At 44.6% G+C, this 22,739-nt stretch overlaps 1 protein-coding gene across 2 annotated transcripts; it reads right to left on the minus strand.

Moving 5' to 3' along the window:
* Positions 1 to 547: 547 nt before the first annotated feature.
* On the minus strand, positions 548 to 22,733 carry STK36 (serine/threonine kinase 36). 2 transcript variants are annotated; one of them, XM_081879164.1, is made up of 27 exons: positions 22,530 to 22,733; positions 21,609 to 21,723; positions 21,237 to 21,377; positions 20,615 to 20,692; positions 19,491 to 19,621; positions 19,155 to 19,404; positions 18,219 to 18,312; positions 17,929 to 18,098; positions 17,637 to 17,833; positions 16,875 to 16,989; positions 16,627 to 16,770; positions 15,529 to 15,708; positions 14,611 to 14,708; positions 14,164 to 14,269; positions 13,517 to 13,658; positions 12,722 to 12,849; positions 12,507 to 12,611; positions 12,238 to 12,333; positions 11,671 to 11,765; positions 10,832 to 10,895; positions 10,248 to 10,358; positions 10,036 to 10,110; positions 8,626 to 8,797; positions 8,235 to 8,382; positions 4,000 to 4,159; positions 2,793 to 3,536; positions 548 to 1,420 (listed from the first exon to the last, which is right to left on the minus strand). In XM_081879164.1, exons 2-27 carry the CDS (start codon positions 21,690 to 21,692, stop codon positions 1,274 to 1,276), a joined length of 3,975 nt encoding a protein of 1,324 aa, XP_081735290.1. In that variant the 5' UTR covers positions 21,693 to 21,723; positions 22,530 to 22,733; the 3' UTR covers positions 548 to 1,273. The 2 variants fall into 2 exon arrangements, with proteins under 2 accessions (XP_081735290.1, XP_081735289.1); XM_081879163.1 differs by having other exon boundaries at positions 22,476 to 22,733.
* Between the last annotated feature and the right edge of the window lie 6 nt (positions 22,734 to 22,739).

Raw genomic sequence — 22,739 nt, forward strand, 5'->3', positions numbered from 1 at the left:
TGGATTGCATTTTGGGCCCGAGCCTGAGTTTTCTTATCTCAGACACACTGCGTGATACAGTAGCTCTCACAAAAGCCTGCTTTTATTTGAGTGTAAGATTATGGCTCACATATCCACATTTATGCAGAAGTAAGCCCTACAATGTTCAGCATAGCTTGTTTACAGCTGAATGTGTTTAGAATTGCAACCTTACTTTTTTCATTTGTACATTCCCACTAATTCCCAACACAAATATGGAAGATAATTTTTCATGTTCAATTTTGTAACAAATGTTTCAAGTTAGGTATATTATGTGGCAAAATGTTCATATATTTTCTGCATCTAAGTGTGTTTTTGGCATAGGGTGTAATTCAGTGTAGCACTTAGTGCTATAGGTATGCATGAAATGAGGTCCCCAATCCTCTAGCACAAATTTTAGGGGAAGAGGGAGTCCTGTTGCATGAATGGATGCCATTCTGCACCCACAACTTATTTTTTAAGACCTCTGGGTGGGATTCAACTCTCTTCCACCAATTGCCTCTAGGCTACATCCATATGGAGGAACATGTGAGAAAACAAACCAGGTTTTATTACAAAAGCACACTATTAAATATAAAAAAACAAGAGACCAACTGGGTCAGGGTCCTAGTCAAAGAAATACTGAAACAAATAATGCATGCAATCCATTACAGTTGATCAGAGGCTCCAGGGGGGATACTATAACTCCTATCAAAAACTGAAAATGCTTCCTGCCTTCTGACCCACAACTTAACCTGCAAAAGTCAAAGCAAAAGAGGTACTACTTTATTCTGGCCAGCGATGCCACTGTTCTCTTTTCTGCTTTTAAGTAGCGATGCTTGGTGACTTGTGGCTGTCCACTCTTCTTCTTCAAGGGGAAAGGAAGAAATTCTCAGAAAAAAAGAAAAAACAACTTCATGAAAGACCAGTATCCCAAGGCACTTAATGTAGAGTGCACTGAGCTAAGGTTTTTGCTACACATGAGCTACACGTCTTGTTTAGGTAGGAGAACATAGCAGCTTGGCTTTTTCCATGGATGGTTCATAGCAAGAAAATGGTGAATGGATCTGAACAGCGGACTGTGGCACCTCTGTTCAGATGATGTAAAACAGAGTTCTACTTCCAACTACTTCCAACTTCAGCTAGAAAGACTAGCACGCTCTTGACATTTTGGCATATCGAAGGCCACTCCAAGACAGTAGCTGCAATCATATTTCAGCTCCATGGTTCTCAAAACCTGGTGTTTGGAAGAGCACATTGGAACCCTCTTGAATTCTCAGGCACTGTGTGCAGGCTGCAGGAGGTGGATCAATTTCTTACAATGCCTTGATGATGAGGGCCGTGGGCTGCTGTAGGCACTAGTCTGAGGTTTGTTACATGAAAGTGCTTCCAACTTTTCACTTGCTCCGAGTGACACCAGCACCTGGAAAGGAGATTGGAACAGATATATGTTGTGCCCTGGCATAGCCTATTGTGCTAAGCTATGTAGGGCATTAGCACAATTACTTAGAGAAGGCCTGTGTTTTTAATCCTGCCTCCAACATCACTTCCGCATTATCAGGACACTGTGTTAGGATTTCCATCTTCTGCAAGTAATGCACAGCTGATTGAGGAATATGTTATGTTGGGGATGGGACTGAAAACAAGGCCCCCTTTTGAGTAATTATGGTAACTCCCTCAATGTGAATAACACAGCAATAGGATTCTATAGAGAGCCTCATAACTCCAGTGTATCTTCAACGTCTGGTACTGAGAAAGATGTCATTCTGACAGAGCTGTTCAATACTGGAATGAACAGACTCCCATGAGAGGTGTTGGACTCTCCTTCCTTGGAAGTTGTTAAACAGAGGTTGGATGGCCACTTGTCACATATGATCTAGTTGAGATTCCTGCATTTTGGGAGTTGGGCTATATGACCCTCAGGAACCCTTCCAACTTTACAATTCTATGATTCTTGGGGAGCACAGTCATGTTTTCATAGAAAGGAGACTAGCAACTTAGGGTTGTATTCAGTGTACTGTCAGTGCAAGGCCTTTTGGCTGTGCAAAGTAACTCCCCTTCCTCCCTGCAAACCCTCTAAATCTGTTAAGGGGCTTCCACAGCCATCCAAAGCAAATTTGGGGAAGGTGTGAGGTGCACAAGAATCAAGGAAAGTTCCATTGCACAAATGCCAATCCTTGCACTAACAGAGCAAGTGCATTGGATACCACCCTTACACATAAAAAGTGATGATTGTAACTAGGTAAAGGAAGAATGAGATCTACTGTTGGATGACCTAATATAAGCTCAGGGACACTTGGAACCAACAGAGAGTTATCATGGAAAAAACATCTATTCCTTGAGAATCCAGTGGTGTGATAGTTTGGAGCTCACTTATGTGCAACTGTTTTTGAAAGAATGGAACAGGTTGAGTTATATTGATAACTGCTAATTAAGATGACAAAGCAAGTCAGCTATCACACACTGACTGTTTGTAAAGTGCTTCTCTCATAGAAAGGAAGGGTCAAGAGAATATGGCAGCTAATAGCAGCAATGAACTCTCAAGCCCCCCCCCCCCCCGCCAACAAGAACCTACCAATGTCATTTTCCTTTTTTGCCCCAATGTACAAACCTCAATTCTTGACCAGCAAGCAAAGTTTCATTATCCTCAACAACCACGGCAGGTAACCTTGCAATAAGGCTTCCGTTATGCATTGTCAGGAATTAACTGAAGCACAATAAATCTGACTGCTGGTTTATTAGGGCCTGCCCTCAGCTCGCCAAGTCTTTTCCCTCCACAGTTGCTGAACTAATACCTGGTGGATCCTGGGCTGCTGGCCAATAGATCGAAGAGCAATGAGTGCTGCCTCTTGCACAGCTGGTTGCGAATCATGACAGGCCACATCCAATAGACGACCAGGTACCCTGCTCTGGATCAGCAAATCTTCCAGTTCCACCGACTGGCGGCCCAAGTTGCCCAGTGCTGAAGCCGCATTACAGCGGGTCTTGGCTTGCGGATCACTCAGGAGCTGAACAACCCAAGGGACTGCTTTGCTGAGGGCTGGAGTAAGAGGGCCAGCCTGGTAGGCTGCATTGCCAACAGCAAAGCTGGCTGAGCGTCGCACATGTTCGTCCTCATCCGAAAGGCATTCCAGCAGATGTTCCAGCAGCCCAATCTGGTCCTGCAGAACCTGAGGAAACCCCTGTCTGTGGCGCAGCAAGTTCCCCAAAAGGCTGCAAGTTTTGGCACGAACCGGGCATTCTTGGTGGCACAGCAGGTGGCTCAGTGGTTGGGAAGCAGAGTCTGAACCACATAGGAGTCTCTGTAGGAAAGGCAAGTGAGCTGGACTGGCCCGAGCTATGTGGGTGAGCAGAGAGAGCAAGTCTGCAGTAAGGGCTACTTGGTCTGATAGCAAAATGGCAGACAAGAAGGCAACAGCATGCTTTGAGGCAGCCACCCCCACCACCTGCTCAATGACTCCCTCGTCGCTCAGCACCAAGTGGCACAGGAGACTCAATGGCAACTCTGTCTCTGAGAAGGGAAGGTGGTGAATGCAGGCCTACAAAGAAAGCAAAAGCAGAATAGTGTCTCAAAGTGTGCATACCAGTATGAAGTTGGCACCAACAAAGTTGTGTTTGTGCAAAGACTTCTGCTTATGCTATGGAACTTACTTTCCTCACCCTAGCCACAAAATCTGTTTGTAGTCTTTCCACAAACTGGACAACTTTGTTGGACATAACTCTGAACCTTTATCATTTTAAAAATGTTTCCCATAAAGGGTAAAAATTCCCTTATGTCTTTATGAGACTGGCATTTCCATCCCTTCCCCAGCCTACAACCCCCTTCAAAAAAGGCATTTGGTGCCTTGTTTTATGAAAAGCAGTTTTTTGAGTGCATCCACATAAGCACAACCACCATGAATCAGGATGAAAGGCATTGCTTTGTGTGGAGCAGGGCAACTGGTCTGGCTAAGGCAGAGTCTGCATCTAGTGCTTAGACGACCAACATGAGAAAAGGTTTACCTGGAGTAACCGTGCAGGGATTTCAGAGTCCCTTAGACCTGTTGTAATAAGCTCTAAAGTTTCAGGGTCCATGTCCAGAGCAAAGGGGAAACAGAACAGCTGGCAAATTTGGAGCACAACAGCCGATACCAGTTCTGGGTCACCATCCTCTTGCATCTGCCTGGAAGAGGGAAGAAAGCCGTCAAAGTGAGGTGTTAACTTCCAGCTGTAAGTATATTTGGGCTGCAATAGTAAGCTCCAGACTCTGGTCTGAAACCCTGGAGAGCCTCTTATCTGTCAAGTGTAGACAATAAATGAAAATGAGGTAGACTAATAGTCTAACTTGGTATAAGGCAACATTCTATATTCCATCTGCCCTGCCCTGGCCTTCAGCCATTACATGCTGGTTTTATTTTTTTATTTTTTAAATAATTTTTATTAATTTTACAACATAAACAAAAAACAAACAAACATAACACGACTTCCCCAAACCTCCCCTTCACTGCATTCTTGTTTTAAAATTTTTTAGCAATCCTTCATCCCTTTTTATATTTAATTCTCTTTAAAAATTTTTAAGCTTAAGTTTTTACAGCTGTAATTCTTTATATCCAATCCCTTGACATCTTAACATTCCGAAATTTTACAACAATTTTTAAGATAGATTTTGAATTTTTTCCAGTCTTCTTCCACTGTCTCTCTCCTCTGGTCACGGATTCTGCCGGTCATCTCTGCCAGTCCCATAAATTCAGTCACCTTGGTCTGCCATTCTTCCAGAGTAGGTAATTCTTTAGTCTTCCAATACTTTGCCAAAAGAATTCTTGCTGCTGTTGTTGCGTACATAAAAAATGTTCTATCTTTCTTTGGAACCATTTGGCCTACCATGCCCAAGAGAAAAGCCTCCGGTTTCTTTACAAATGTCCACTTAAGGATTTTCTTAATTTCATTATAGATCATTTCCCAGTAGGCCTTAATCTTCGGGCAGGTCCACCAAAGATGATAAAAAGTTCCTTCGCATTCATTACACTTCCAACAGTTGTTATTGGGCAAATGATATATCTTTGCAAGCTTGACTGGGGTCATGTACCACCTATAGATCATTTTCATTATATTCTCTTTTAAGGCACTACATGCCGTAAATTTAATACCTGTGGTCCATAACTGCTCCCAGTCAGCAAACATAATATCATGACCAATATCTTGTGCCCACTTAATCATGGCTGATTTAACCGTTTCATCCTGTGTATTCCATTTTAGCAGCAAATTATACATTCTAGACAAATTCTTAGTATTGGGTTCTAGCAATTCTGTTTCTAACTTTGACCTCTCCTTCTGGAATCCTAGTTTCCTGTCCTGCTTAAGGGTCTCATTAATCTGGTAATAATGTAACCAGTCTCGGACTTTAGGTTTCAATTTCTCAAAGCTCTGTAGTTTCAACTTTTCACCATCATATTCTATAATTTCACAATATTTTGGCCAGTCTGAATCCATGTTCAGTCTTTTTACCGCCTTGGCTTCCATTGGTGACAACCACCTGGGGGTTTTACTCTCTAACAAATCTTTATATCGGTTCCATACATTATACAGTGCTTTCCTGACAATATGGTTTTTAAAGTTTCTATGAACCTTTACCTTGTCATACCATAAATATGCATGCCAACCAAAGTTGTTATCATAACCTTCCAGATCCAGAATATCTGTATTCTCAAGAAGTAGCCATTGTTTCAGCCAGCAAAAAGCTGCTGCTTCATAGTAAAGTCTTAAGTCCGGCAGGGCAAAGCCCCATCTATCCTTTGCATCAGTCAAAATCTTAAATTTTATTCTGGGTTTTTTGCCCTGCCAGACAAATTTAGATATATCTTTCTGCCACTTCTTGAAACAGTCCATCTTGTCTAAAATTTGCAATGTCTGGAACAAAAATAACAATCTCGGCAATACATTCATCTTGATAACAGCAATTCGGCCTAACAAGGAAAGTCTCAGCCTAGACCATATATCGAAATCTTTCTTCACTTCCAACCAACATTTCTCATAATTATCTTTGAATAAGTTCACATTCTTAGATGTTAAATTTACCCCCAGATATTTTACTCTTTTTGCAATTTCCAAACCGGTTTCTCTTTGGAAACTATCTTTTTCCCCCATCGTTAGATTTTTTTCCAACACCTTTGTCTTATGCTTATTTAATTTGAAACCTGCTACTTGACCAAATATTTCAATTAATTCCAAAACTCTTTTTGAACTGGCTTCTGGCTGTTGCAATGTCAAAACTAGATCATCTGCAAATGCTCTTAACTTATAATGTTTAGTTCCGACCTGTATTCCTTTAACCAGCTGGTCCCTTCTAATCATATTCAGGAAAACCTCCAGTACCGATATAAACAATAGGGGGGATATTGGGCATCCCTGTCGTGTCCCTTTCTCTATTGGAATCTCGTCCATGACCATACCATTTACAATTAGTTTAGCCTTTTGCTCAGAATATATTGCACCTATACCGTTTTCAAAGTTTTTGCCTACCCCCATCCCTTGGAGATTCCTCTTCATAAAACTCCAGCAAATATTGTCAAAGGCTTTCTCTGCATCCACAAAAATCAACACAGCTTTTCTATTTATGTCAGTTTCCAGAAGTTCCAAAATGTCTATAATGTTCCTCACATTGTCTGACAATTGTCTACCTGGTAGAAAGCCTGTTTGGTCCCTGTGAATCTCCTCTAACAAAACTTTTTAAAATCTTTTTGCTAAAATGTCTGCAAAAATTTTATAATCCACATTCAGAAGTGATATAGGGCGGTAGTTCTTGACTTGATGTTTCTCAGTTTCTGTCTTCGGTATAAGTGAGATGAATGCTTCCTTCCACGATTCGGGAGCCTTTTTCCCCTCCAAGATTTGGTTGCAAACTTCTTTCAATGGTTGTACTAACCATTCCTTCAATGCTTTATAGTATCTCGCAGTTAGTCCATCTGGTCCTGGTGATTTCCCTAGTTGCATATCCTGAATGGCACTCTCTATTTCTTGATCTGTAATTTTCTCATTCAAACTCCTTCTGTTTTTTTCGGAAATTTTTGGCAGGCCGTATTTTTCAATAAATTCTTCTATCTCTTGTTCATTCTTTGGCCCTTGTTTATACAGTTTCTTGAAAAAACTTTGAAAACAATTACTTATCTCATTTGGTTTATTAATAAACTTCCCATCTACTTCGAGTGATGTCACCGTACATGCTGGTTTTAAGGGATGTCTTGAACAAAAAGTTAATTGCTCTGAGCCAAATCACTGTTTTTTATAAAAGAAGCATATATGCTCTTTTATAGCTATGTTACACCAGAGGGACACGGGTGGTGCTGTGGTCTAAACCACTGAGCCTAGGGCTTGCTGATCAGAAGGCCAGTGGTTCGAATCCCCGCAATGAGGTGAGCTCCCATTGCTCGGTCCCAGCTCCTGCCAACCTAGCAGTTCGAAAGCACATCAAAGTGCAAGTAGATACATAGGTACCACTCCGGCAGGAAGGTAAGCAGTGTTTCCATGCGCTGCTCTGGTTTTGCCAGAAGCGGCTTAGTCATGCTGGCCACATGACCCAGAAAAACTGTTGGCTCCCTCGGCCACTAAAGTGAGATGAGCGCCGCAACCCCAGAGTCGTTTGCGACTGAACTTAACTGTCAGGGGTCCTTTAACTTTTTTGTGTTATACCAAAGCAGAAATAGGCTTAATGTGCACACCTTATTTTGACTGTAATTTTTGGAATTAGGAATCAAATACATTGGCGAAGTTTGGAAAAGGGCAAGGAATAAAGGTTTACATAGGGATGCTGTAATAAGAAGCTGAAACTGAGGAGAGTTTGGGAGATATGCAGAGCACAACTAGTGCCTCTTTCTAATCTAATCTAATCCAATGGCCTGCTCAATAAAAACCTTTACGGACAAGTATAATCCTAAAAACTTCATCTTTAATATAAAAACAAAGGTTGTTAGAAAGCCAGATTCAGCTGCATGTATCTGGAACATTCCTGAGATTGAACATAGGGACACAGAAGGTTGCATATCATCCACTTCTGCGTCTTGGGGCAGCTTTCTTGCTGAAAATGGAAGTTGGTAAGAAGGGGAGGAGCTAGACCAAAATCAGGGTTGGGGGAGACTGTATTGCTGTGCTGTGTTTGGGTAAATGACAAGTATGTTTCTATGCAGCAGCCCCCTGCCCTTGTCCCACTCTAGCAGCATTTAGTTTACTTCCTTCTATAGCTCAGCCTCGGATTTATCACTCACGTTTGTGCCAAGTAAGTCAGGAAGTCAGGTTCAAGCAGCTTGCTCAGGGTTGCCATCATGACCCCATTGGGCTGGCCCAGCTGGAGAAGGCACTGGTGAGGCTCTCGTGTGAAGATGAAGAGGGCTAAGCTCAGGAAGAGCAAGGTTCCTACAGCAGGGAAAGTACGAGTGAGTACCCCTTAGCCACCTATTCAATGTCCCCTTGCCTTTCCCAATCAGAGAGGTGACTGCCAGAACCAGGCCTGGCACCATGGAAAGACTGTGAGCATCCTTATATACAGCCTCACCAAGACGAACCTCCTCAGCTCTGTCTTCTGACATGTAAATAGCAAGAGGAGACGCCCAAGAGGCAATTTGGGGTGGTTCTTACTAAAGGAAAGCCACTTTGTACCTTGTGGCGAGATGAGGTTCCAGTATGGCTCTGGTGCCTGCTGGCCAGCTCTCGGGGTGTCTCCTTCCATCACTGGCTCCTGAGAAGTCAAGTGGAGCACCATGGCAAAGCGATGCCACACGATGCCCCAGAGTTCGGTGGTAGCAAACTCCCGCACTACTGCTGCATCTCCCTGACAGAAGAGGAACAAGCCCCAAAGCAGTGAGATGGGAGCCTAAACACCCTATTCTGCATTGCAGCTCAGGGATTTGGCTCATCGGAGACACCTTAATTCCGTGGATGCTCCCTCTGTAGCCTGACAGACCTAAACCCTTTCTGACTGGACCTCTCTTCCCACCTGTATCTAAAAAGCAGGAAGCTGGGCGTCCACTAAGAGGAATTGCTGCACATAACTCAGCTGATATGCCCAGAAAGGGCAGAGACTTAACTGCCCTCCCCATTTTGCTAGGGAATTTAAGGTCTTCATCACCACCAACTGTAACATATATTTTCAAAGATGGAACGGGGCCAGTCCTGCAGAATCCTAAGACTCTGCTTTTATTACATTTTAGCTATCATAATATATTTTAATTGGGTGGAAGCAAACTTCTAGTCCATAAGAGGGGAAAAACAATGAGGTAATATGCAGGTGGCTATAGGTGAGAATTTGGCTGGAGTTTCTTCACACACACAAATATACATACACAGCAAATTGTATATATAGTGCAATGTCCTCATCAGTATTTTTTAAAACTTTCAAATTCTATAGAAAGAACTGAGCCACCTAGCCAGAAAATATGCTTGGAAATTATCATATCTGTATAACTATGTTAGCAAACTGAGTTGCTTAGGTCCAGTTCTAGACTGTGCTGTCTTTATCTCAGTGTTAGCCAACCTGGTGCCCTCCAGATGTTTGGAACTCCACCTCCCATCAGCCCCAGTTAAGTGTAGATTAGAAAATGGTTGGGGTGATGGCAATTGTGGCCCAAAACATTGAGGATGCCAGGTTGGGGAAGGCTGCTCCGTCCTTTGACCCAAAGTGGCCCTTCCAGTTGTGGATAGGGCAACCTCCAAGGAAGTCCATGAACAGACAGGACAGCACCTGGATGAGAGCCAGTTCCCTACTGCCAAGAGCTGAGGGGCTACACATGGCCTTGGCAGAATTAAGCAAGCCATTTCTTACCCTACCCCATTCTGCTTCACCTAACAGTAAATACTTTCCCTAATACCTCCTGGATCATTTGTGTACATCCTCTTGAGCAGCCTTTGCCAACTACGTGCCCCCAGATGTTAGACCATAACTGTCTGTTGGACCACATGCTGGCTGGGGCTGATGGGAGCTACAATCTAGCAACATCTGGAGGTCACCAGGTTGGCCAATGCTGCTCTAGAGAATGCAAGGAAGCTGCTTGGTGGGGCATGAAGTCATACCTGGCTTAATAGCTGCAGCATCAAGAGCAAGAGCCCATCATAGAAGCCAGCTCCCATGGGAGGTGGCAGGCATAGCTGAAAGACACCAAGAGAAAGGACTAGACCTGAGACAGTGACCTCAAAGTCAACCACTATATGGCATGACAAGCATGACACAGCCAGTGCCCTATGTGTCCTGATTTGCCCCTGTCTGTCTGGAGCTGGTTTCTTACCTCCGCAGGTTCTGTGAATACAGTAGCTATAATGGCCATGGCTTCCTCTTGCCTGATCATCACAGCAGCGCCATTTTGAATGAAGTATGTCAGCAGCAATCCTGCAGCACTCTGCATAAGACAGAGAGACCCCTCTGTGTGCAGGAATGGCCAGAATGCCTTCTTTACTCGAACTGGATGCAAATCTAGTTATTAGACTCCCCGCAAGAATGGCAATGCTGCTTTCTCCTTCATAGTCTACAGAAGTCCAACTCCGATACCTCTGGTATGACAGGGTAACAGGCAGACCATTTCTTTGCAGTCCAGAAGTATCTAGTACACATTTGTGGGAACAGTGGGATACCTCTTTTTCACAGCTTGTGAAGCTCTGTCTACAATACTTCCAACTGTGTGAGGAAAGATAACTGTTTGGTCCTTTCCTTGACCTTAGTGAGAATTCATCACTCGCCATTGGGTGCATTGTGGAAGAGTTTCTTGTGAGTACAAACCTACAGCTGGGGCTACTGACAATCAGATTACACATATGGGGTAAAAGAATCTATATAGACAGTTCTAAACTCTACCCCGGAGTAGAGATTACTCACTAGAACAGAGGTAGCTGTTGCATGGTTGAAAAGAGCCACGGCTTCCTTCAGCACTATTTCAGACCTAAACCACAATCAAAGAAATAGCAGCATTAGAAGGATGAAGCAACGAATGCCAAGGCCCTCATCTTTAAAGCTAGCAATACTTGCCAGACAGTTAAGTGTGTGCCTGGAAAAGGAACGGCAGCCAAAAACTAAGGCTGGGGCTGCACTGTGGCTCAAAAAATGTGATTATGTCATGTAGCAGATTCAGTGGAATCCTAAAAACCAGTAATTTCATTTTCTAAACATCAAGAAAACTTCTTGGCAGCATTGTTGCTCACTCCTGGGTAGTTTCTGCTTCAGACTAAGAAACCATCAGTTCGACACAGCTTACAGTCACCAGAAGTCTAGTCCTTAACACAGATGCCAGCTCTCTCCTTATGTATATTCTGTGTAAATAGCTGGGAGGCTATTGCTACTGGGCCCCACTCTGGGCAAGTTGCTCCTGAGTTTAGGGCAGCTACATCAAACATTAAAAGAGTGAAGTGGGAGGGATGTATCTGCTTACAGAGCACAGTGAAGCACCATTGCACATCTTCCTGCAAAACATTTCTTGGACTGGCACATTTTGCGATGGGGCATATCCCTCAAAACCAGGGTTGTGTTGGACATTTCCGGAGAACTGCAGATCAGTTTCCCTTTTTTGTCAAGTGCCTCCCCATTTTAGCACTGACTCTCCTTCTTGCCAATCCACTTCTTGTCAATCCACACCACTCGTTAAGTCTCTGCGAGCCTTTTCCCTTGTTCCCAAGCAGTCAAGGCAAGAATATGAACGGTGCCAAAGCAACAACACTTACTGAGGTGGGAGGATCTGTAGCTGGAGGAGCAGGAGGGAGAAGAGTCTCAATGAGGCTTCAGCTGCCTGTACTTGTGCCACTTCAGTCAGTGGGACCTTTCAAAGAGACAAGGCTCAGTCCTGAAACACTGGCTCCACAAACCATCACCTTTCCATCCCATATCCACTCCTAAGAGAAGCTATCCAATGTTCCTCTCACAATGTTTTGCTCTAAAACCATGCTTATCTCAGTGCCCCTCCCCTGCCCATGCCAATCATGTTGGAACGCCTCTCCTGTTTCCACACCATCCTTTCCCTGATACAGTTTCCAGTTCCTTGCTCATTAACTCTCAAACCCCAGCATCTCTGGTTAAAAAAGGATCAGGGAGTAGGTTGACGAGAAAGACCCCCTGATCGAGATCAGGGAAAGACATTTCCAGTCAGAGTGGACAATATCAGATGGAAAAATAGTTTGACCTGGTAAGAGGCAGCTTCCTTTCTCCCCCACCCCACCTTCTTAGGGCTGAGACTTTGCATGTGCTCATGATGAGGCAGTTCTCTTTGCAGTTTCAGAATAAAAAAAAAATACCTTGCCTTGCAGGGCACAAATCAGGGAACTCAGTCTTTCTGGAGTTGCTAAGCGATGGCACAGAGTCAGACTGACATGGCAACAGGCATACAGGACCTGGGTGATGGAAATGCAAAGCAAGATCAGACCACCGAGGCATCATCACTTTCTTCCCAAGTGAGGAGGGAAAAGGGAATGGATTAAGGCATGTTGCCTCCAAGGATAAGATGCCCTGGGCACCAATTCCCCGACTCCCAGAGAAGCAAAAGGAACATGGGGAGACGCGTTACCTTCAACCCATTGAGAGAAGAGGCAGAGCACTCTATTCCTGAGAGAAGACTTGGCAGCAGATCATTATCTTTCTCAATGAGCTTTTGGGCTACTTGCTGAGAGATCTGCAATGGAAATCCCTTGCCTTCAGTGCTAACACCATTATCAGTTTCCACCACTTGAGGGAGCTATATAGCCAACCTCTCAGAAACATAAATGCCAATAAAACTCCCACCTGCTTTTTGGCCTTATGACACGTGCTGTGCCCTCCTGGGATGCCGCAGGATGCAGCTAAGGCTGCAGTAGAGGCAACTGCCAAGTGTTCACTCCACTCTTGCACTGCCTTTGCTTCTTTGGGGAACACTGGTGGGGGTTGGGGAGCAAACAGAATACACCAAGTAAGGTTAAATACACCAACTGGAAGTGGAACAGAAATGCCACTTATAGTGACGACATCTATTATTGTCTACTTTTATTTGTCACTTTTTTGCTCAAAGTAGACCCAAAGCAACTTACAAGAATAATACAAATATTAAAACTAAAACAGAACAAAAACCTAAAAATGCATCCTCCATATAAAAGGGAGGTCTACTACATCCATCCTACCTTTAAACCATCAAATTAAGAGTGAAAAGCCTGGGTAAAAGAAACATTTTTGCCTGGTGCATAAAAATAGAGATGACACACTAGGCTTGCCTCTCTGGGCAGAGCATTCCATAATTAGGCAGCCACCACTGAAAAGGCCTGTTCTCATAGAATTGTAGAGTTGGAAGGGACCCCAAGGTTCATCTAGTCCAACCCGCTGCAATACAGGAATATCAACTAAAGCATTCATGACAGATGACCATCCAACCTCTGCTTAAAAACCTCCAAGGAAGGAGAGTCCACAACCTCCCAAGAGAGACCACTCCACTGTTGAACAGCTCCTACTGTCAGAAAGTTCTTTCAGATGTTTAGTCTGGAATCAGGAGCCATTTTGCATTATCCCAAAATGCAGTCAGATGGGCACATTCTCCACAGCATTTGTTACCTTCCTGAGCTGGCTGCTTACAGCTAGCCCCGCGGCAGAGCACATCCAGAAGACGGTGATGCTCCTCAAACAAGCTGGTGTAAAAGGGAATGGAGATGGATGGGCAGGCACAATCCATGCTCTCACACAAGTGGGTGAAGCACTGTAAGGATAAGAGACAAGGGATGCTGTTGCAGTGAGGATAGTATAGGTCTGGGAGTTGTGGGGAGCCTAGAGCAAGAGTGGGGAGACTTTTTCAACCTGAGGCCCGCATTCCCTTCTGGGCAACCTTCCGGAAGCCATATGCTATGCTGTATTTAGCGAAAGACAAAAGAGGGCACAGAAATGAATGTACTACAAATATGTTATATATTTTGGGATGTAGGAACAATGGCTGCTCCTCATCTTTGAAAATGTCAAACTCTGGGTTGGAACCCATTTCTGTCCCAAGCCTTAAAACACACATGTTCCAGGGGTAGGCAGGGAGAAGTGAACATTAAATTGAGAAGAAAACTGAATTAAATTTAATATAGTTTCCCTGAAATTAAATTTAATGAAATTAAATTGAGCATTGAACATTAAAAGGATGCTGAAGGGAGAGGGAGAGAGACTGAGACAAGATGGAGATGAGTAGACCAGGAGATAGGAGGCTTCAAAGGGACCCTTACCATCAGGCTTTGTTCTCGCAGCCTGTTCTCTTGGTCTGTGGGCTGAACCAGCAGTGCAGGTAACAGGGCAAGGAAGCGACTGGCAGAACTGTGGAATGCCTGCAAACTAGAGAAGTATCTGTGTTTATAGGTTTGACATAGAAGCTTAGCCTTGAAACATGGCAGTGAGCTCAACACAGGCACTCAGATTCCCTCTTTCTTTGGCCAGTACTGTATAATTGTGTAATGCTCAGAACCTGTATGATGGCAGGTAACTAGGGACATTATATGCCATTTCCAGTTCTCAGACTAAATACTGGCACAAGGCATCAGAGTGTGGAATGAAACTGCTTCTTTTTGGTATTTACTGTATTCATGCACACTGTGCTTTAATTTTGCCTACTCCCATACTGCCGACAACATAGCATAATTCACCTTCATATTTCATCTGCCATGAAAGTGTCTTACCTTTCCTTCTTTCCACTCTGCTGTCGGTTGAAATCACTGGCAAAGTAGGCTGACAGGACAGTGATTAAGTCTATCAGTAGGGTGATGTACCAGGGCTGCTGTGGGATAGAGAGAGAGGTATGTGTTCTTGGGGCTGGATTCCAACTGGTTGGGTGCCCCATAGAAAGAACCAGTAATCAAGAACTACCAGAATCATCTGCCAAGGTAAGAAGAATGGGAGGAGGAGGAAACTAACAGAGTTCTGAGTAAAGTGGGCTGAATTCTGTGCCAAATTTAACCTTTGTACAGATGCACAGAATCTGTAGAGGAAAGACTGTTTTCCATTACAGTGTAAACTCCATGCGGCACAAAATTTGGGATCAAAGAATGAGGCTTTTAAATAATCTCACCAATAAATGTTTTTAGTTCCCAGAGTTATCCACATATATGTTAAACATGCTGGTATCAGCTGTGGTAAGGTCAGACACCCTGGAGGTTTCAAGCAATCAGGTGATAAAGTTACTCAGCCAAGCCCTCGGTTCCTAGTCCCTTGTCCGCCATTCATACCTCCTCTTCTTCCGAGCTGCTTATGATTCTTGTCAAAATATCCCAGATTCTGCAGAACACTCTAACAGTGCTTTTGACCTTGTGCAAGTTAAATACTTTTACATAATGAACCTTCTTTTTTAAAAAAAAAATCCAAATACTATATGCTTAGTTTGGATTTTAGTCCAATAAGAAAAAGGTCCAAATAACAGCCTGCTATACACCTAGATGCTTTAACTCTTCAAAATGCAAGTACCCAACATGGTGTCCTCCAGATAATGTGGTCATCATCCCTGACCATTGACCATGCTGGGAGGGAGGGAGTTGTAGTCCAAAGCATCTGGAGGGCACCACGTTGGCTACCCCCTGTTTTGGAGAATGCCTCTTCTCTACCTGCTTGATGTTGATACTCTCCAGGATACTTCCCGCTAGCTCCACAAGGAAGTGGGATAATCCTGTGTCACTGCAGAAGTTGTACAACAGCTCCGTGTCACAGCGGGTACCTAACAAGTTGCCAATAACGTGGAGGGCAGGGCGAAGATGGGAAGCGCCCTCCAGCATTCCCTCCAGCACCTGTATAAGGAAAAGGGGTAAATGTACATAGGACATACAACTCTTCCCCATACAGGGCAAGAGTCATGGCAGAAACAGAGACCTTCCCCACACCAATGCCTAAAGTGCTCTAGAAACACCATACAAACTACTGATTCCACAGTCACTCTGTCTTCAACAGCATCACAGCACACTCTTGCCATCCCAAAATTCACCCATGAGATGTTGCTCCCAACTAAAGAGTTAATGACATGCCCAGCTTCCTTTCTAGGATCCACACATTTTTATAAGACCTCTATACCCTGTCAGGGACGCGGGTGGCGCTGTGGGTAAAACCTCAGTGCCTAGGACTTGCTGATCGCAAGGTCGGCGGTTTGAATCCCCGCGGTGGGGTGAGCTCCCGTCGTTTGGTCCCAGCTCCTGCCCACCTAGCAGTTCGAAAGCACCCCTAAGTGCAAGTAGATAAATAGGTACTGCTTTATAGCGGGAAGGTAAATGGCGTTTCCGTGTGCGGCACTGGTGCTGGCTCGCCAGATGCCGCTTAGTCACGCTGGCCACGTGACCCGGAAGTGTCTCTGGACAGCGCTGGCTCCCGGCCTCTTGAGCGAGATGAGCGTGGAACCCTAGAGTCGGACACGACTGGCCCGTACGGGCAGGGGTACCTTTACCTTATACCCTGTCAATTCTTAAGAGTCTCCATCTTTCCAAGCTGTCCCTAGTCTCTATGTATGTGGCTCATCATGTACTAGCTGAAAGGCCAAAACTACCAAAGGAATTCAACAAGGAAAGAGTGTTTCCACCAGTTTCTTTCCTCTTCTCTCTGTAGGAAATCTCCCTTAGCTTCTGAAGGACATACCCAGCATACAGCAAACATAACGTGTGTGTGTGTGTGTGTGTGTGTGTGTGTGTGTGTGTGTTTAGCCCTTCCCTACAACTCACCTGCCGACCAGAATCCTTGAGTCGGGCATGGATGCGCTGCACAAAAGCAGGGTCTCCCAGAAGGCTCAGTGGGGCACTCAGCTGCACATGGGAAGGATCTGTGGCATCTATCAAGTGCTGCCACTCCTCATCGCTATCCAACTCCTAAGAGGCAAGAGTGAGTCAGTGAGGACCACCACTATCAGAAAGCCAAGAAAGTACTTCCTTGCAGCTATGCAAATGACTGTGGTACCTGGCCATGCACTCACCTCAGTCTCCAGATCCACAGTGTCAATGCTGCGTCTGCCTCGTGCTTCTGCTCTGCCACTTTCTGGCCTCAGCTCTGGGAATTCCCGCTCGTAATCCTGTGTGATCCGATTCTCTCTGTCCATGAAGAAGAGGGATGAGAGGCTGAAGGTGGGCTACACAACAATGAAATGTTCTCACCCCAGCTTTGGTTTTCTCTTGTAAAGGACCCCTGGACAGTTAAGTCCAGTCAAAGGTGACTATGAAGTGCAGCACTCATCGCGCTTTCAGGCAAAGGGAGCTGGTGTTTGTCCACAGACAGCTTTCCAGGTCATGTGGCCAGCATGACTAAATCACTTCTGGTGCAACGGGACACCGTGAAGAGTGCCAGAGAGAACAGAAATGCCATTTACCTTCCTACTGCCGTGATACCTATTTATCTACTCACAATGGTATGCTTTGGAACTTCTAGGTTGGCAGAATCTGGGACATATATATGTCAGCTAATTTAGTTGTTTCCAGTGTTGTCTTGGTCATTTGGTATTACTTAGAGCAACAGTATCTCTATCTGAAAGTCCTGCAAGCTGGAACTTACGTTTCTATGTATAACTTTGTCCAGAGCTGTTTTGCTAAGCCTATGACTTCTACAGCAGTAAAAGATCTGGACCTTACTCTGATTCTGTGTGGTGTCTGGTACTGCCAGCTTTAGATCCACACTTCCCTTGCACGTGTATCATATACCACATTCTCAACAAAATAAACGCATTTCAACTCCTTCTTCTCACCGAGGTGTGGGGGAAGATTCCTTTTGCTCCCACTCCATTCCCTTTCCTCCAAGGCTAGGGTGCCTCTGTTCTCCAGTGCCAGGAGCTGCCCGATTCGCTTCTCTGGGATCTGTCTGAGCAAGGCAGGCATTGCGTGTGTGGCTCTGGACCCCCTTAGGGGTTTCTTCCTTAAACAAAACCCTGGATTTCCCCATCTCCTGTAAGAAGTCAAGCAACACAGGATGATTCTAATGGACTGCACCCCACCATACCATATGTCGCCTTGCCAGCAATGGTTCTACCTGCCTCTCACCTTTCTCCGAGCCTCCTGAGCCATCTTCTGCCGTGCTTTCCTCAAGATCTTTGACTGGCCACTGTGAGGGGCCAGCGAGTGTGTCTGCTGCTCTTTCAGGGCCTGCAGTTCAGGAGGTAGTTTGCTGGTGAAAGGGTTGGTAATGCCTTGATCCGCTGTGTCATCAATCACTGCAAAAGAGAAGGTCCATGTCGGTGACTGGGCTTGCTTGAATTGGGCTCTGTAAGGAAAGGCAGATGCAGGAGCCAGATGGGGGGAAATTGCAAGTAAGCATGGCAGCTGGTACTCACCAGTGACCCGCCCTGCAATGAAGGGGTGATAGAGTAGCTCTGGCCAGGACAGGCGCTGCCGAGGGTCTTTCATCAACAGGCCTTGCAAGAAGCTCTACACAGTAATGAGAGATGGTCACTTGCATGTCCTCACACTACTTATAGTCTATAACCCCAGCTGCTAATTTTACAAGGAAAACCTTGGAGTCAATGAAATTCCTTGGTCGCTGTGGGAAGAGTCTATTCAATCCATGCATAAAAAAAGCACATTTTCCAGAATGTTCCCATTTTTTTTCATTTTTAAGTTTCTAGCTCTGAAGATTACTGAAAAAAGTCTTGCAAACATGGCTGCATATTCTGCCTTAAGAAAGAAACCTGGTGGCCCCAATACCACCTAAACATGTTTGCACACAGAACTACATTCTTTTGTACAATGTAGCAATGTGGTGTCCTTCAGACATTGTAGACAACATTACCCTAGCCACTGGCCAAGCTGGCTGTGGCTGCTGCAGTCAAAATCATTGGGGGGGGGCATCCCTGCCTTAGCAAGTACACTCTTATCCCAGTCTAATCCCCACAGGCAGTGGGGTAGGATAAGGATTGGAGAATGCACTTAAAATCTGTATTTCTACCTTTCAGACATACACACCAACAGTGTGAAAGAGGCCAAGTGGCATGAGTGAACAAAATCTAAGGCGTTCAAGCTTCCAAGGAGAGAACAAACTCAAACCACAGATACATACAGTGTAATGCCAGAGATACAGATAGCTGAATTTGAGTCATGGGAAACCCAAAAGTATAACCTTCTAGAGCAAAATATATCTCTTATGGCCCTTAGCAGGGCAATCTACCTTACAGGGGTCTTGTGTGTGGATAAAATGAGACTAAAGAAGCAATGCATCTAAACCTGCCCTGAGATCATTGGATGGAGTGGGGAAGGCATTTAAGTACAGTTACCTTGAAGTTGGGGCTCATGTTTTTTGGCCACTTGATGGGGTCCTTGATGATCAAGCTCACCAACTGGAAGATGCTGTTGGTGTAGAAGGGTGGTGTCCCCACACACAGCTCATACAGAATGCATCCCACTGACCAGAGGTCAGCTGTGTGGTCGTAGGGTTTCTCTTCCACTAGCTCAGGCGCCATATACAGTGGAGTGCCTTTTATAGATGTCAGCACCATGGTGTGAATACTCATTGCACGGGCAAACCTTCCCAGGAAAGAAAGAAGACAACTGAGACCTTTCAGTAATGAGACCAGAGATTGGTTGGGGAGATCAGTTCTTAACGTACCTACCCAAAGTCACAGAGCTTGATCACTCCTCCTTTCCCAAGAAGGATGTTTTGGGGTTTCATGTCACGGTGCAAGATTCGGTGGGAATGCAGATAATAGAGTGCTGAGACCAACTGAGAGGCAATATCTTGCACCTGAAAGAAAATGACAACCCTGATACTTTGCAAAGCCCATTTAATCCTGTAGATGCTCCACATCTCCAGCATAAAACTTTCATTCCTTTTTGTTATCTTTGCCGATGCCCCTCAATTGTGAATCACAAGTCCTTCCCCAACACACAGAAATCTACTTGTATTATCTTAAGACAATTAGATCTATTTTTATCCTTGCGGGCAGCAGAGAGCAAGCATTTCCACTCTTCTATGTACCCTTCAGGTATTTGAAGACTGCAATCATGTCCATCTGCTGCTAGACTTCTCTTCTCCCGATTCAACGCTAGTTCAAAACACATATGTTCACTCAGGCATCACTTGAAGTGTGACTCCAGATATTCTTATTTATTTAGAATGAGGGCTGTAACTCAGTGGTAGAGCTTTGCATACAGAAGGTCCCAGGTTCAATCCTCAGCATCTCTAGATAGGGCTGGCAATGTCCCTTGTCTAAAACACTGGAGAGTCACTGCCAGTCAAAGCAGACATAACTGAGCTAGATGGACTAATGGTTTGACTCAAGGCAGCTTCCTATCTTCTTATTACTAATCATGGTGAATTTTATACTGAGTTTGTAATGTTTTATGGTTTATTGTGTTTTTATATTGTACCATACACCACTTTTGATGTTCCAGTTTGAGCAATATATAAACTGGTTAAAAACATTAATAAACAAAAAGACATACAGTACCAACTTCCTTAAACCTTTCCTTGATTTAATCTGTTCTAATATCATCCCTGGTATCAAATTCAGAGGGATGGGTCTCTAGTTTCTCAAATCATCTTTTTAAAGATTGGGACTGTCTTGTAAGCACCTCAGTCACTATTCCAGGAGATGTAACAGGTTCATGTCAAAGTACACAGCTGGAGGGTTTATGGCCTAGCAGAGACTGACACCTACCCAGACTCCAGCTACTCTCCCATTCCTGGAGTCATTCATCACACTGAATCCCCACTTACTCTTCTGGTCATAGTTACCTGCTCCTCAGGCAAGTTCCCATCATCCTCAAGGATCTGAAAAAGCTCCCCTTCAGCATAATCTGTCACTACTACAACCTAAAGGAGATAAACAAGACCAGAATGCCAATGAGAACATTTTCAAAGGTGGGACACTTGTGGGTAGGGAATGACAGTATGACTAAGCTCTCTGTACTGTTTGAAGCCAACAGGAAACCACCATCAAAAGAAGAGTGTGCAGCAGCTACCAACACATTTTTATTTGATGAAGGTCCCTATGGAGAGCTCCAAACTCTAAGTGTGTTGGGACATTCTTTGGATAATGTCATTCTGCTGATAGGTCTTGGCAGGCTAATTACCTGATGCAGCCTCAGGAACCAATAGGCTTGATGTGGCAATCCACACTTCTACAGACAAGATGTGTAATTTAGATAGCTGTTACCAAAATGGCTAAATTTTAGTTCACTCCTCCTAGGTACTCATTGGGACATCTGGAGAACACCATATAACCTAAACTTCATCAAACAAAATGTAGCCGTTTTCAGGCCTTTCTGCTTCTTGGGGGAATTTCCACAGAGCCAGGAAGACACCATTTTCTTCTTCACCTCCCACACTTAAAAAGGACTCCCAGCAAGTCCTTTACCTCTTTATCAGTCTCAAAACTGTCAAGCATCTGGACAATGTTGGGATGATGAAGCCCCCTCATGATCTCAATCTCTCGCTGCAAATTCTTCAGCTCTTTCTGTGAGCGACCCACTTTAGGGATAAACTTCAAGGCCACCACCTACCAAGAAATTATTATTATATTAAAAGGCTGGAAATGTGTCATACACTACTTTCCCCTCTGTCTGTCCCTGAAAAACTCATTGTGAAACAATGACCACTGCAGGCTCAGGAGCAGACTTCTTATATAGCAATCTTTGGAAACAAATCTCCCTAAATTAACTCTCTTGCCTGTTGATGAGGTCCATCCCCGTTCCCTTGTGCACTCTGCCCTGTTCCCTTGTGCTCTTACCTGTGCACTGTATTTGCGACGCCCCTTGTACACTCTTCCAAAAGAGCCTTCGCCAATCATCTCCAAGACATGATACTTCTCCATGATGGGAATGTGGGGAGGGGTGGGTATTAATCTGAAAGGGCAGAGACAAGAGATTAAGCTAAACACGAACAGTAAATGAAAAATGTAAGCATAATGGCAAAGCATGTCAATTCACAATACCATTTTGCAAAGTTATTATTATTATTTATTATATTTGTATACCTCCCTTCATCTGAAGATCCCAAGGCTGTTCACAACAGAAAAATGCAAAATAAGTATACAAATCATGCATGTGTGGTCAAAACCAAGAATCAAAAAGAAAAAAGGGAGCGAAGCAGTCAGAAAAGGTTGGGGAAAGGGAAATAGACTCTGGCAAAGCCAATATGACATGCATATCAGGCAAACAGCTCCAAACAGGGGTCCCAGATCTCAGAATAGTTGTGCTTTTTGCATCTCCAGGCAAAATGCATGAGATGCATGACAAGAAAGCTCTCCAACCAAGGAGCTATTGGAGGAGATATCAAGTCCTTGCAATGCTGTAAAACCATTTGCTTAGCCACCAATAAAGCATACAAGTTCCAGGACATTAGGATATAACAGAGCCATCCATGACCATCCAAATATTGCAGGGACAGTCTCATAACAAAATTAATTTGAGCAAGCACCTTCACCGAAAAAGAAGCCAATGCAAGGCATGTTTTTAATGCTTCCCAAGAAAAAAGTTAAGGCACCCCTGGTCCAAAGTGCCCATCAGGAGTCCATCAACACACACAGTCTTTTTAGCCATCTTCTTGCCTGCACAACTCTCCGAATCCCTTTTGCTATACTATATAAAGTCCTCACCTGGCCACGGCGTCTTGAGGAGCCTCCTAAGGCGACGATCCTACGCCCACTTACTTAGGAGTAAGCTCCGCAAAAGTGAAATGGAGCAGAGAAATGCCCACAAGGTCGGGCTGTGCGCTGCAGCCCGACACCGGCTCCTTCGCCTCAGCCTCCTCCTTCCAGGTCAATCCAGAGGAAGGACAGAAGCACCCACGTCCCACCCGCCCCGTCTGACAAAGCCTTTGCAGCGCTGAGCCCCGGCGGGGGCCGTTGGAACCCGGCGGC

The sequence above is a fragment of the Podarcis erhardii genome (assembly GCF_964252035.2).
Source record: "Podarcis erhardii genome assembly, chromosome: 1".
NCBI classification, from domain to species: domain Eukaryota; kingdom Metazoa; phylum Chordata; class Lepidosauria; order Squamata; family Lacertidae; genus Podarcis; species Podarcis erhardii.